The 15,233-nt window shown below is 42.9% G+C and overlaps 1 protein-coding gene across 3 annotated transcripts in view; it reads right to left on the minus strand.

Moving 5' to 3' along the window:
- syn3 (synapsin III) overlaps positions 1-15,233 on the minus strand; it is a 185,821-nt gene that overhangs the window by 109,285 nt on the left and 61,303 nt on the right. For all 3 annotated transcript variants that reach the window (XM_071201829.1, XM_034112441.2, XM_071201830.1), the window contains exon 4: positions 5,814-5,905. In XM_071201829.1, the coding sequence (XP_071057930.1) occupies positions 5,814-5,905 (92 nt within the window). The remainder of the gene's footprint in view (positions 1-5,813; positions 5,906-15,233) is intronic.

Here is a 15,233-nt window from a genome sequence, read left to right on the forward strand (position 1 = left end):
GGCAACGGCATTTAAAAATGTAAAACTCAAATTAAACACATTAACAGCCTTCAAAGCATATTTTAATGTCTATTTGCATGTTAATTGCATCAATTATTTCAGTTATGACTTCAAGAAAGGGCCTTCATTTGTTTTTTAACTTTAATTTTATTTTACGTGCCTCAAAGGTTGAGCAGGAGGGGCCGTTAGTCACGTGCCTCAAAGGTTGAGAAGGAGGGGCTTGAGGTACTGCGCACTGCAGTGAGGGGTACTACGAGAAAGAGGGAAAAAGTACCCGCTAGCCGGTACTAGGCTATATGGAAAGGCCACCAAAAACTGGCCTAGCCGCTTGAGGACGGTTAAGGACGCTTAAACGGGGCAACCCGCTGCAGTGGAAATGCGCCATTAGTGAGTGTAACAGTAAAACACGTTGAATGAAGTCCTCAATCAGCAGCAGATTACACACACATGAATCACCAGGTGTTATCAGCACACCAGCAGCTCTGTGTGGAGGAGAGACGTTGCCCTGTGGCTTTAGTCCTCTGTCTTTAGTGCAGAGTCAGACCAGGGCTCCCACTCGGAGACGAGCGGCTGGAGGTTTGGCAGCGGAGAGTGGAGGAGCCAAAGGGCTGACTGCAGCAGTGCAGCAGGAAACAACACACCACCATCACTCCTGTACCGTGTGTATTGGAGCTGCGCAGTGTGCCACGTCGCACAGAAGACTTGTCACAATGTGTGTAAACTCACAACATTTTATGCTTGGAAATTAAGCTTTGTTGCATCTTTTTATCAGAGCTGTGTACGGTTCTGTTAATATAAATAACAATCATTGGGGAAAAGGTCGCTAATGCACAAGCCGGATTTCCTCTCCTGATGTTGGCCATCTATGGATGTAGAGACACCATTAATAATCTGTTTACATCTCAATAAGGTCAAGTATCCCTCATCTTAAATCTCTGGTCATAATGTCCGGTGAGAATTATTCTCATTGGTTTTAAAGAGCAGTAAACTAGACGGGCTCCGTCCCTCTTGGAGAGCGCACTCCATGCAGTCTGTCCTCTCTTTCACTACACCTCCCAGTACCCTGAGAGTCCAGGTTCAAGGTGAGTTCTTGTTTATGTAACGACAGCGTTGCCATAGATACCCTTCCTCTTTGATGCTCAGCTGGCCATATGTTTATGTGATCACATTCAGAGCCAGTCTGGATTACTGGATCTGTCCATACGCTCACAGAGCAATCATACATTCTAATCAGTATGCGTGTTTCAACCAGGGCGATGAAATCGGTTGTTATCGCCGCTCGCAATCAGAACCCACCATGTGCCCAATGGGAACAAGAACATGATAAACACACAATATGTGTTCATAGTTAAGCTCATTCTGAAAATGCCATGTGAGATCCATAGTTTCCATTCATTTGGGCATCTTTAACCACACAGTAGATTTTAACCTTGCATACATGCGAGAAACCTGGATGCACAAATAACCCTGAAACCACAGACGTGTGAGAAAGTGTGCAGCAGAGGTCAGAGAGCATGCCTGAGGACAGCAGAGGTCAGAGGTCAGAGTGCTGAGAGCAAACAGCCAGAGACACGCAGGAAGCTGCCTCCATTGATCTCACACACACGCACGGTTAAAGCAGTCACACACAGTCTGTGCTTAGTAAACCCAGTGTGTGTGGTGTAACAGGTGTACATGACGGAGCCCCTTAAAAGGACATGGACCAAAACAAATGATCTTGTGCGCACAAGTTAGTTTCTCTTGTTCACGTAAAAGTTACTTGTGCTGACAAGAAACTCACTTGTTCGCTAACTTGTTCGCTACAGTATATAACTGCATTAATATCTGGTGGTCTCCTGAGCGCTCCTATGTGCACACTGGTCACTTTCTTGTGCGGACGAGAGACTAACTCGTGAGCATGAGTTAATTTCGCTTCGGCTATAATCTGTGACTCAGCTGTTATCTGCAGTTCACACTCTTTACACCAGGAGAACCTCCAGCGTCTCACTCACGACTTGAGTTCCAGTTCAGAGTCGTTCCCGACATGATGCACCGCAGCAGCTGGATGTCAGTGTGTGTGAACAAGCAGTCAGACCGTCTGCAGCCAATTGACTTCATCATTACAGCAGTATCACAGACACATGCTCCACCCACACAGTGGCTCTGTGACTCTGACAGCATGTTGCATCGTGACGCTCTGGGACTGTCCTCACTTCATGTCACACTGTACTGCACGCTGAGGCCACTTCCTGGGACAAATGCTACTGTGTATTTTGCAAAACTGTGTGGAGGCTACAACAGATTATCTGATTATTCCCCATGAAGGGCTGGCTGGATATCGGGAGGTAGACACTCAGTTAGCCCATCGAATGGACCAATCACGACGCAGAGGACCGGAGAAAGAGAAGCTGAGGACTGCTGAGAGTTTGCAGACAGGATGTTTACGATCACCGTCACAGCAGGGAGAGGTGAGGCCATGCTGGGTGTCAGAGACTAAGCTAACACGTGACAAGCAGCCCAGCAGGAACACAGCTGATAAACAGTGGGACTGCAGGTGTATGTCGATAAAGAGGTAGAGGTAAACTATATTTACAAGTCACTGCTATTTGAAGCTGGAGATTGTTTATTTTATTACCTCCGCAGAGGATATTAATATTGGGCTCAGTTGGCCTTTCATCGGCAGGATTTCTGTAAAACTACTGGCTTCATTGTCATTACACTTGGTGGAAGAGCATAAATGAGCCAAAAAAGAACCCATTCATTTTAATGGAGATGTAAACACTGCAATATACACCAGGGCTTTGGTGCTGCATTCATTCGGTGATGGAATAATCTGAACAATTCTGACTAGCATGCCGCTTCAACTCTGAACAACTCTGAACCATCAGCATGTTGTTTGATTGCTCTCAGCAATAAAATAAAACCAACAGCTTAATTGTATGGCCTTAAAGCTTAAATACTTTACAGCTCATGAACACGGAAAGGTCAAAAGGATAAGTCAACACTTGGGGATTGGGACCACCCGAGGAGCACATGGACGCACCGTTGGCCTCGGTAGATCGTGCTCTCCGAGTGCCCTTCCAGTTTGTGTGAGAGTTTGCTAACTTGCAAAGTATAAATGGCTTCCATGGAATGTTGCAGATAATTAAAAGAACGGAGCAGGGACAAAAGAAAAACACGTTCTTGTGTTCACAAGTTGTCTTCTGAGCCGAGAACATTTCGTCCATGTGACCTTAGGTCAGTGTTTCTGAAAGTGGGGGGCGCAGAGGCATGACAGGGGCGAGAGACCAGGAGGAAAGATTGTTATTTTAAAAAATAAAATGATTGATTGGCAAATAATATGATAGAGTACTGCGCTGTAAATTCATGGTTTGTACTGGGTGTATGAGGGTTCAGTTTATGTGAGTGTGATTTTAAATCTGGATGGAGATTCGCGGGGTTTATTGATGTGTATAAATACAGGGGATACATACATTAACGTCATTGAGATTGAGGAATCAGGAGAGGCCACTAGTAAGTGTGATTATTATATTGAATGTGATTTAATGTGTATGGGATGTGTGATCCTAATTGGTGTATTGTTGTTGTCCTTTTTTCTTCTAAGGTTAACAACCTATTTAGATTTGATTAAATCATCAAAACTAGGAGTTATTTCCGTCCATCTTGATTCCACCCATACTGTCGGGAGATAGACAGTACAAGTACAGTACAATTACGTCTGGGTCTCTGTGTTCTTTGTGTCTTTGTGTGCGTGCACGAGAGAGAGAGAGAGCGCACCGGTACCGGAGATCGTTGTTGTTAGCTTCTGGTGCTAGCGAGCTACGCTAACGGATATAAGGAGTTTTTTCAACAACAAAGTGGAGGAGAGTCCTCTCCTGTCAGACTGAGAGACTCAGTGAGCTAAAGGACTCTCAGTGTTATCTCAGTGGATCTCAAACGTTTTGGTCACCATTAATGTAAACAATTATTTCCGAGGCACACGTTTATATGATCATTATAGTTATAAAAAAACAAGAGAATAAATGAAAAACAGGTATGAAATACTATATGGCAGTAAAACAAGAATACAGTTTGAAAGGGGAGTGATTTGTAAAATATCCATAAAGAAAAAGTAAATCTGTTAACAGTTCTGTTTCATATGGGTGTTGAGAGATGTATCCATAGATCTCTTCATTTTGCTCTCAAAGTGCACCAGATTGATGCATTTAACTTCAATATTTCCTAAAATCTTCCCTGGGGAGCATGCCCGGGACCCCCCTATGTGAGGTCCACTCCCCACTTATAAAGACAGCACTTTACCCCTGCTTACACCTATATGCCGTGAGCTGATTATCGAGCCTTCATTGTAACAGTCGCGGGTACACTGTGTATGTGCGTCGGGAGTGTTGCAGTAGAACATTCCACTGTAGCAACCAGTACCTTAATGGGAAACCCTAAATGTTTGAGCACCCTCTATGAAACGTCAAGCTACCCCACAGCACCCCCAAAAGAAATCTCTGGTGCCGCCACTGAGCCTGCAACCCCGTTTTGAAGAAATGTGCAGTGCAGAACAGGCTCATTGCAGCCACCTGTGATAAGACACACTTTTTGCCAAATATCAGCATTTTCTTTCTTTTCATTTTGTTGCACAGATTGCAAAGTGGCAAAGCATTATAACTTATTGTTCTAGCAAAGGGATTGCACAATTGTATTATGCAAGTGATTTTTTGAAAGGAATGCTCATGTTCATATTGATGTATTTTAATAAATGTTAACTTGGCCCATTACGTGACTATTTGTGTTGGGGGGGCCTGACTTTTTTTTCTCCAAAGGGGAGGCATGACAGAAAAAGTTTGAGAACCACTGCTTTAGGTGCACCGTAAGTCGAGTTTAATTGAGGAGCAAGGTAACTTGTAAATGATATCCTATTTAAATGTATTTAAATTATAACTATGGTCTTTTAATATCCTTAAACAAGGGGAACCCCCTTGGTAACCAGCTGTAAACACTGACATCATCACCATTTAAATGTATGTGTTGTATATTTAAATACTCATGTATTGATGGTTTTATATTAGTATGTTGAGGGGGGGCTTTAAGTACTGACAGCATCCATAATGTAGATTTTGGCAGGTGGTCCCTGGCACCCAGATCAACGGAGGCGTCTATAAACAGCAGTGTGGAGCTGCTGGAGCTGGAGCTGATTGTTTTCAGACCCAAATGACCAATATGACAAGAAATAGAATAGTGAAAGGCTTGTGTTGACAGTTGGATTTGGACAACTTATTCTTGATTATTTTCATAAAGGTTATGTCACCATTATCAGCCCTACAATAACCTGTTTCCTGGTTGCCACAAGAGCTGAGTTGTTAGTACTGCCAGGGCTCTGATCTGATCATTAATCCAGATCTGTAAAGAAACTAAAGGGATTCAAGAAATATAGTGCAGTAAAAGTACATGATTGACCTCTGAATTGTAGAGAGGTAGCGTTGTCTCTGATTGGCCGCTTAGCTGAAACTCCTGGTTGTATTACATGCATTTTTTTTTCTTCGAAGTAGCATTAAGATGATATTCTATATAAAACAGCGAAAGAAGTGACTAGGATTTATATTTGTAGTCCTTAAAATGTCTAAACATTTCCCACCTGAGTAAAGGGCAACATGTTGTGTTCCCTCTGTGTAACCACGTTACAGCCTGATTTGAGTGCTGGGATGTTATATATACACAGTCAGCACAATGCCAGCAGAGTGAAGAACAGCAGCCTTTGTGCCGGCTCACTGAGGCACAGTACAGATTGCGTGGGCAAATGCGTCATCAAAGGACTGGACTCCCCCCCCCCCTCCTGAGCGTCTTACCTGACCACTCTGGTGCCGCCTTTGTTGACCTGCATGTCCACCATGCAGCCCGAGGTCACGTAGGAGGCCAGGTTCATCTCCGAGAACTCCGCCTGCAGAGAGGACAAGATGATACGTTACATCCTGCAACAGACTCTTTAAAGTCCCCTCTATATTTACAGTGACCAGAGGTGGGAGAAGTACTCAGATCTTGTCATGAGCAAAAGTAGAAGTAGGCCTACCTAGTGTAGGAATACTCTGTTACAAATAAAAGTCCTGCATTCAAAAATGTTACTCAAGTAAAAGAAGAAAAGTATTAGCATCAACATATAGTTAAAGTTCCCCTATTATACTGTTTATCATCAATATATTATAGGTCTCAGATCCAGAGCCTGTCTCTGATTGGCTGAAACAGCAAACAGATCATTGCAGCATCCCATAATCCCCTCTGTTTCCAAAGTGCTGATTCTCTGTCTGTTACTTTAGATGAAAATAAGGAGCCCCTCCCCACGCCCCTCTGAGAGACATTTGGTTACAAAGAACTCTAGAGCCGCTTTCACACCGCAGGACTTGCCGTACTTTAGTGCCGGCACTAAAGTACCACGGCACTGAATCCGCCAGGGGGCTAGTGCCAATCGCATTCACACCGCAGTACTTTCCCTGAGGCAAGATTACGCTGACGTCACTTCGTCTTCTTCTTCTCTGGGTTTACTGGCAGGCCGCAAAACCACTTCACGGCGAGTACAAAAAAAAACGAGAGAAGAAGAACTACACGGGGGAGGGGGTATAAAGCCCACCCCGCTGTATGAGGCGTTTGTTTACTGGTATTTCGATCGTTACCACTCTTATTATTGTGGTCTTTAATTTTTGTATAGTCCTGCCTGAGTTTCTTTATTTTTACCCGGCATCCGTGTGCACTGTGCACGATTCCCAGCTCAGGTAGCTTTTGCGAACATCGCTCAAAACATTTTATTTTGAGTTGGGAACTGCTTTCTGTAGAAGCTGCTGCATCCCGTCCTCAGAGTAAATTGCCAGAAGCGCCGACACTTCCTCATCATTCCACCGCTCCGGTGTTGTAGTACGTGTGGTCATAACTGCTTTAAAGTACAAAAAAACTACTCGCTCAGGTGCGGATGTGGTTTTGTAGCGAGGAAAAAAATGGCTGCCTAACAAAAAAAATTCAGAGTCTAACGGGGCGTGGTTTACAATTCGCCCAGCCAATAGAAATAGAATAGAAATTGGCACTCTTTTATCACAAGGTTCGTACCACCTCTCTAGCAGGGACTGAAAATGGCCAAAAAGAGTTCCCGGCACTGAGTAGTCCCGGCGGTGTGAACGTAGGGTTGGGCGATATGACGATATATATCGTTGTGACGATATTAGGTCTCCACGATATGCTTTTTCAGAGATGTCGTATCTATCGTGATAAAAAACTTTTAAAAAAAAAACTTGAAAAAACAAAAACTGATGTGAAAGACATGCTCTAAAGCTGTCTAGTCAGGGTTCAGACAGTATTGCACTTCATTTATTGTCTTGGTTGATTCTGTTGGCTTATATTTTATTTTATTTGCGTGCATATGAAACACTAACCATTCCCATTGAGATCATTAAAACTGTCATTTGAACGGCGATCAAGCCTGAAGCCACAGAGACGGAGACGATCCCCTGTCTGGCTAGGGTTAGGGTTAGCCAACACACTCTCACTCCCTAAGCGTCCAGGAACGACGTTTGGTCAGTTTCCGTGGCGTGCAGTTGTGACGCTCCTAGGCTCCTTCAGCGTCATAAAGGGACGCAAATAGCTTTCAACTGATTGCATTGTATTCCCATCTGCGGCGGGATTTGACGCTCATGGAAGCACGGCATTCTGCACGGCTGCCCTTAAAGGCAATGTGAGCGTCCATTCTCATTGGATAACGGAGAATTGTACACCCGGAAGTAAGTATTCCCCTTACTGTCAATTGATTTTACAGTGATATCTGTACTACTCATCGACTAAAAAACACCAGATTATCCTTGTTAATTACACAACATTGATTGGTTTAAATTGTGTGCAATGCTTTTGTATTTTTCCCCTTCGATTCGGAGAAACAAATATTTTTTCGGAGTAAAGGATGGCAGAAGACACTACACTACCCAGAATCCCCAGCTATCGTTTGGACTACACCATGTGCTCTGTTTGACAAACCCCGTTTTTTTTCACCATTCATTCCAATGGCTGGCGTCTGTGTCACGTGATCTTCAAATTTCTCCCTGCAGAAAAAAAAAACATGGCCGAACTTCGTTTTATTCTCGGTGGAAAATGCCTATTTTAAAGTTAGTTTGGCCATTAACATGCGTTTTGATGTCATTTGATGCGAGAAATATGAGTTGTTATTTCAGATTATGTGTGCAGTGGATGTACATGATCTTTAGTTTGCTAGTTATTCATTTCAGAAATAAAACCAGCTTGAAATGCTATTTTGGTCTGTTACTCCTTTTTGTTTTAGTTTCTGTTACCTTGTAGGTGCTTGTACTGTTAAGTAACTTGAAAAATAACCATAATAACCGACATGAAAAAATATCGTGATAGATATCGTCTATCGTGATACTGCTTGAAAAATATCGTGATAATATATTTTTCAATATCGCCCACCCCTATGTGAACGCAACATTATTGGTACTAACGGAACTAAAGCACCAAAGGGGAAAGTCCTGCGGTGTGAATGCGGCTAATGGTGCTCTAGGAGGAGATTCAGGTGATAAAGGGGGGGGGGGGTTACCTTGGTTGCTGATTGGCTAATGGTTACACAAGACAAAAAAATCGTTATGACATCATAAAGTGGCCAAAATCTGATCAGCTCATTTTCAGACAGGTTTTTATAGAAATGGAGGTGCAGCTAGTTTGAATGACATTGTAGACTGCAGGGTAGCTTGTGAATTTACTCCAGGTGGAACTAAAGTCTGATTTAACACTTGATTAGATTTCACATCATTCATCCACATCTGTGAAGTAACTAAAGGTATTCAATACATGTAGTGGAGTAAAAGTACACAAAAATGTAAATACTCAAGCCTCTCAAAATTGTACTTAAGTACAGTACTTGAGTGAATGTACTGAGTTACTTTACACCCCTGGCAGTAACTTCTGTGCTTGGATACACAAATGCTCTTACGGAAATATATACCAGTGAAAGGGAACATGTTCTGCTGCATTAAGAAAGTCCTGATAGTCAGGCCGCAGCTCTTTAGTTCGACATCTTCCTTACAAATAACGGGGGAAAAGAAAGGAGAAGTAGAAACAAGCCGTAAAGACAAAAGACAGTTTGTGCTTGATTTAATTTGACAGTCATGCTTTGAGAGAAAGAGAAGAGACAGATGGTGGGAGGAGGTCAACTGAGTTATCTTCAGCCTGTGGGACAGGGGGACATCGTGAAGAGCTAAAGACAGTGACGGTGGGGGGGGGGGGGGGGGGGGGGGAGAACAATCACATTGTCCTGCTGGTCAGTATTGTCACTAAATCTCCTGATGTCATTTCTGAACTGAACTCTCCTGTTGTCATATGCAGGCTGATGATCATCAACAGGTACACGTACTGAACTATTTGTCTTAATGGTTTATTATTAAGCTCATTTAATTATTCTTTATTTTAAATACATGTATTTGTTATGCAGTATGTGGACACCAAATGTATTAAAGAAAAATACAGATTGCTTTTGAATAATGTATTTATTGCTTTAACAGCATTTGTAAACTATAACTGTTACTACATTTTTGATGTGAAATATCTTGGTTTCTTCTTCTCTAAGGTTACATTGTTATTTATTTTCTCGTTTTTATTTGCATTGCATTTGATATTGAGGTAATACAAAAGTAACGGGAAGTAATCAGATTACATTTCTCTTATATTTTGATACTCAGTTTAGGTTACTGATGCCATGTAACTAGTTACTGTAGCGGATTACATTTTTAAAGGCACCCCCCAACCCGCTGTTGGACCACAAACAGCCCACCCCCCCTGGCAGGGAGGATGAGGAGGACATAGGGGCCTCTAATGGACCCTATGTCCTCCTCATCCCCCCTGGCAGGGAGGATGAGCAGGACATAGGGGCCTCTAATGGGCCCTATGTCCTCCTCATCCCCCCTGGCAGGGAGGATGAGCAGGACATAGGGGCCTCTAATGGGCCCTAAGCCTGCTGACTCTGTGGACACACTTCAATTGTTTTTGACATGATGTGCGTTGAGAACACTACAAAAGATCATGAGTGCATTGATTTTGTCTGTGAGTACTCTAACCCTGAGTCAGCAGAGGACCAGAGTCAGTCTAACACTGCAGTGGTCAGCATTGGAATACTACTCAATGGAAAACATAATCAAATGGAAATGCCATCTGTAGTTCAGCTTTGTTTCTATCAGCTCTATTGTACATGTCATATGGCCGCCACTGAGAACAGAGCAACACCATCACAGTGTGTGTGTGTGTGTGTGTGTGTGTGTGTGTGTGTGTGTGTGTGTGTGTGTGTGTGTGTGTGTGTGTGTGTGTGTGTGTGTGTGTGTGTGTGTGTGTGTGTGTGTGTGTGTGTGTGTGTGTGTGTGTGTGTGTGTGTGTGTGTGTGTGTGTGTGTGTGTGTGTGTGTGTGTGTGTGTGTGTGTGTGTGTGTGTGTGTGTGTGTGTGTGTGTGTGTGTGTGTTTTTATTGACCTCTACAGCACATTGTAAGGTATAGCTTGACTATTGGTTTTCACGCTATAGGTGTCATTCTATGAAAGTAACGTTTATTTTAGATTCAATAATAAGATTGTGTTCTGGGGCAAATGACCTTCTCCAGAGAATATTTAGCATGTTGGACGTAGGCCTTCACACATGTGCAGCACATGGCTAATGGCTCATCACAGAATGGTGTGTGTGTCTGCAGGGTTGATGAATGACATCCTGGACTGACTTGGTAAACAAACGACCAACAGCCTGGTATGTACCCTGTGTTGTTTGCAAAAGGGAAAAGCGGTCATTTTTAATCCACACTAGAAAGTTCAATATAAATTCAAATACAAATAAATATTTATGCTTAGGAAGATTTCGTGATTTGGACCAAATCCTTTTACCTAACCAAATACACAGCTGTTTGAATGTCAGACAGCTGATCATTAGCTGATGCTAACACACAGCAACACACGCTGCTCTGCTCAGGTGTGACACGTCTCACAGCAGCCTCACGCCAACATAGAATAGAATAGAATTGGGAGGGATGAGACCCACATGCAGACTGCAGAGCACCACACTCCATATTTAGGTCTGGTCGGGGACTTGAACCAGCGACCCTACGGCTCACAGTCCAAGCCCCTCCTCCCAGTCCCCCCATGGATGGGATGGAAGCAAATCGTCCAGCTGACCCCCCACTCAACCCAAGTCAAGTGTTATCTACACATTGTCATACTGTGACCATGGGTGGATACGTTAAGCCTGGTTGCTAAGCTGTACGCACGCAGGCGTTCCTCTACAGAAAGAGGAGATATGATCAGGAATATTCCCACTGAGTTACATCTCCCATTCATACAGCGATGTGGCCCATGGATACCCTGTATGGGGGAGGGATTTGGTTTAGAAAAGAATGCGCCAACGTAAAGAAACTGGGCTTTTCTGCCAAAAAAAACTCCCACCTCTTTTATTTATTTTGTTGCACTATGAGAGGAAGAGCAGGGGGCGAGTAAATGCTGTAAGCGTATTTAGGGGACATCGAGGCGCCACTCACACTCTTTGTGCCTCAGGGACATGCACTTGGCTCTACTTCTTCCCGCCTCTGAAAGAAACATCTGTGTGCTCAGCAGCATGCTTACTGAGCAAGTCTGCACAGTCAAACACACAGATACTCACATGTACACACACATCCTCCATCATGACATCCCCACAACACATCCCATCGCACACACAGGGGGCCGCGTCGGTTTTTGCTGCAGCATGATAAAAGCTGAATGTGGGCCAAGCATTCCACGCCATCTCTGATTGGCCGGTTCTCGGTAGGAGAAGTGCTAACAACCACTGGCATTAGGCAGTAATGGATGAAGAGGCTGGTGTGGGGCACCGGCCCAGGAGCGGGGACAGGAAGCTTTTCACAGCACCATGGTAACCATCACGGTAACACATTCACAAAGTTGTATTGGAGCAGCTCTTGCCCTGGGAAAGGAAAACAGGAAGTAAGACATGAGGCAACTGCCTCCAGAGCTGGATTCTTCTCATCTGGTGACCTGCGTTCAGGCTGAATCAGGATTAGCTGCCAGCTAGTCTGTAAGGAGGGACAGATTTACGGGAGGCCGTCTGGTTGTGATCAGGTTTAACCACATCTCAAGCTGAACTTGTATCATATTCTTCTGTTGTGAGAGTCTGTGGTTTCTCCCACACTGCTTACTGATCACTCATTAGTCTATCTTTAGAAATCAAGGGAAAGTTCAAATTCAAAACCCATTGGCTAATGGAAGAGCTTCCACAGACCTAAAACAGGCCTCCCTGTTGTGTTGTATCCATATTCACAAGGCACTTTAATGAACACAATTTTCTACTCAAATTAACAATAACTCAGACCTGACAAAAGCACTGAAGTGTGAGGAAGAGGTTCTCAAGCCTCATGTCTCCAGCAGTGGGCTGCACTCACTGCATAGCCACGTGGACCTGAGGACAGTATGCTCAACATGCAGTCATTACAGCTAGCTGCACCTCCACCAGCTCTGAGAACACTTTCATGATCAATCATTATAAAACACATCATATATATTATTCTGAAATGTACCAATCTGTACTACTTTTACTGACAGTACACTTTGATGATAATACTTTTCTACTTTTACATGAGAGGAACATTTTGAATGCAGGACTTTTACTTGTAACAGAGTATTCCTACACGCTGGTACTTCTACTCTTACTATCAGATCTGAGTACTTCTATTTGTACCCAAGTACAAGATCTGAGTACTTCTTCCACCTCTGAAAATAGCTACCAAAAAAAAGTTATATTTATAAGAAAGTGTAAACTGAATACTGCAGACACAAAAACTGTGAACCGGTTCAAATGTAATACAATTAGAGTTGTATCGTCGTAGTTGTAGTGTCATTTTAGATGTTTAAGTTATAGTCTTAGCTAATCACAATCAAACGGTTGTCTGTATCGCTGTCACTCCGAATAGATTACCTGAAATCTATTCCTAATTAAGACTCATTTAAATCTGTGGCTGAAAACATTATAGTTGGTTTCCAGTTGTAAGCTTGCCACCAGTTTGTGACGTGCTGAGAGAAGGTGCACCGTGAGCTGAAGAGAAGAAGAAGAAGAAACGTGAGCCTATGTCTGGCACAGTGCTGACGTGTGAACACTGAACGCAGTCCAAGTGTAAATAGAAGTGACTTTCTAAATATGAATTCTAGATTAGATGTAGATTAGCCACTATAGAAATGTTAAAAGGAGATTTTATGGTACGCACAAAAAAAACAATAAAGATGTAATACTGAATATATACTTTATTGTGATGGTAATTATGGAAGAAAAGGACTTCAATCGTATTACATTTATATTAGGATTGCTAAATATAAAAGCACGTATTATGGAAAGCCAATGAACGCAAAATACGAAAATAATCCTTTGACAGATCCAAACTACAAGTATCCTTCCTGAGCTTTGATTGTACCTCTCCACACATGCCTTTTATATTCCTTTTAACACTGACCTGGTTCCCCTGATCATTGTGTATGTGTCGTCCCCAGGGACAGCCAAAGGGGAACAGTTGATCAAATGGCTGCAGCCCAGATGGAGCCTCTTCTTGTATGGTTTATTTGAATCTTAACGTGTGTCTGTGACACTAAGTGCTTCTTTTATTGCCTATCCTTTAAAGCAGTGGTTCTCAACTGGTCAGGCCTAGGGACCCACTTGTTGCTTTGTCAATAAATCGCGACCCGAAATTTTGAGCCACTCAAATCTATTAAACAACAAATCGTGCTGTAATATATATATATATACACTTTTCAGCATACATGAATAATTAAAGTGAAGTACAGGGCGTATATCCCTTATACCCCTCATATCCCTTCACAGAACTAAAGAATGCTTTAAAAAAAGGTTTAATGAGATGATGGAATCAAAGCTGAACTGTATAACATAAAAAGGCCTGCATGCTGAAAACCCAACCCCAGAAGAGATTTTTAGAAATACTAACATATAAACTACGCATTCTGGTACACTCTGAGAAGAAAATAATAATATTTGATGCCATTGTTTGTTTTTCACTTTGTTCTGACAGCTTGCCGCTCCACACAGAGAAGAGCAAAGAGGAGATGTCTGTGTGACTTACTTTAAATTGTGGGTAAGGGTAGATAGCCCCCATTGTTCTGTGACCTGTCAATCATCAAACCGGAGGTCATATTTCATTATGTGTTCATTTTTATCTGAAGTTGTACCCGTATAAAGAAGAGTTCTACATCAAAGTTATTCTCCGTGGGGACTTCCGGAAACAATCTTGATTCTGATTGGCCAGACGACTCGAAAAAACATCAGCAAAGATGTTTTATTGAGAAGATGATCACTACGTGACAGAAGTTTTCAAAACCGTTCATGGTCTCCGGTACTTCCAGCAATAGAGTCTGTCTGCAGACCGCAGCAAGGAGGCGTTTCCGATAGGGGCGTTTCCTATAGGGGCGTTTCCTATAGGGGCGTTTCCTATAGTGAACGACGGGAGCCGGCTCTCGCCCGCGAACCAGAGCCATTTAATAGAAGAGTTACGACATCTCCGTTCACTCCAATGGACCACTTTTTTACAGCAATGGCGGATCGTGGAGCCTCTCAATCGTTCCCCGGAAGTTAGCGCCAAGGCTGGCAGAGCTGTGGAGTTGCTGCATAATAGACCGTTCGTGACGGACTTTTAAAGGTAAGAAGAAGTTTAAAGATGTATATTGCGGATATTATCAGTACATCTGATTCTAATGAACATGTGTATTAAAGGATGTCAGTGGATTATCCCTAAATTAGTAGATTTAGGGAACGTTTACAGATAACAGATCAAGCTAGCATACCGAAGCAAGTTAGCAACACACGTTGAACAGCCTTTTAATTGTAAATTCCGTTCTCTCTGTCATTTCGTCCAACATGTTGAATTAGAGAAGAGGGGCTTCTAAACGGGATTGTATGCGGGGGTGGAGGGAGTTAAATATTAGATAAATATAACTTTGGTGCGTGTAAGAGTGAGTGTTTTTAGCAGAGCCATATTGTGTCCTTGTGATTCTGTTGATTATTACCTGTCTGTATAATGTTACAGCCCAGCTGATTTTGGATTGATGGCAAAGGGAGAGGGACTTAAGTGAGAGTGAAAACACAAGGTACGTTTAATACTACTGTTTTATATAAGTAAACACGTTATCTCCCCAAGGCAATAGGTGTGCTATATAGGTGTGTATAACCCTTTCTCCTGTCTGTTACTCCCTCTCTCAGCAC

The sequence above is a fragment of the Pseudochaenichthys georgianus genome, chromosome 23, assembly GCF_902827115.2.
Source record: "Pseudochaenichthys georgianus chromosome 23, fPseGeo1.2, whole genome shotgun sequence".
In the NCBI taxonomy this organism is placed as follows: domain Eukaryota; kingdom Metazoa; phylum Chordata; class Actinopteri; order Perciformes; family Channichthyidae; genus Pseudochaenichthys; species Pseudochaenichthys georgianus.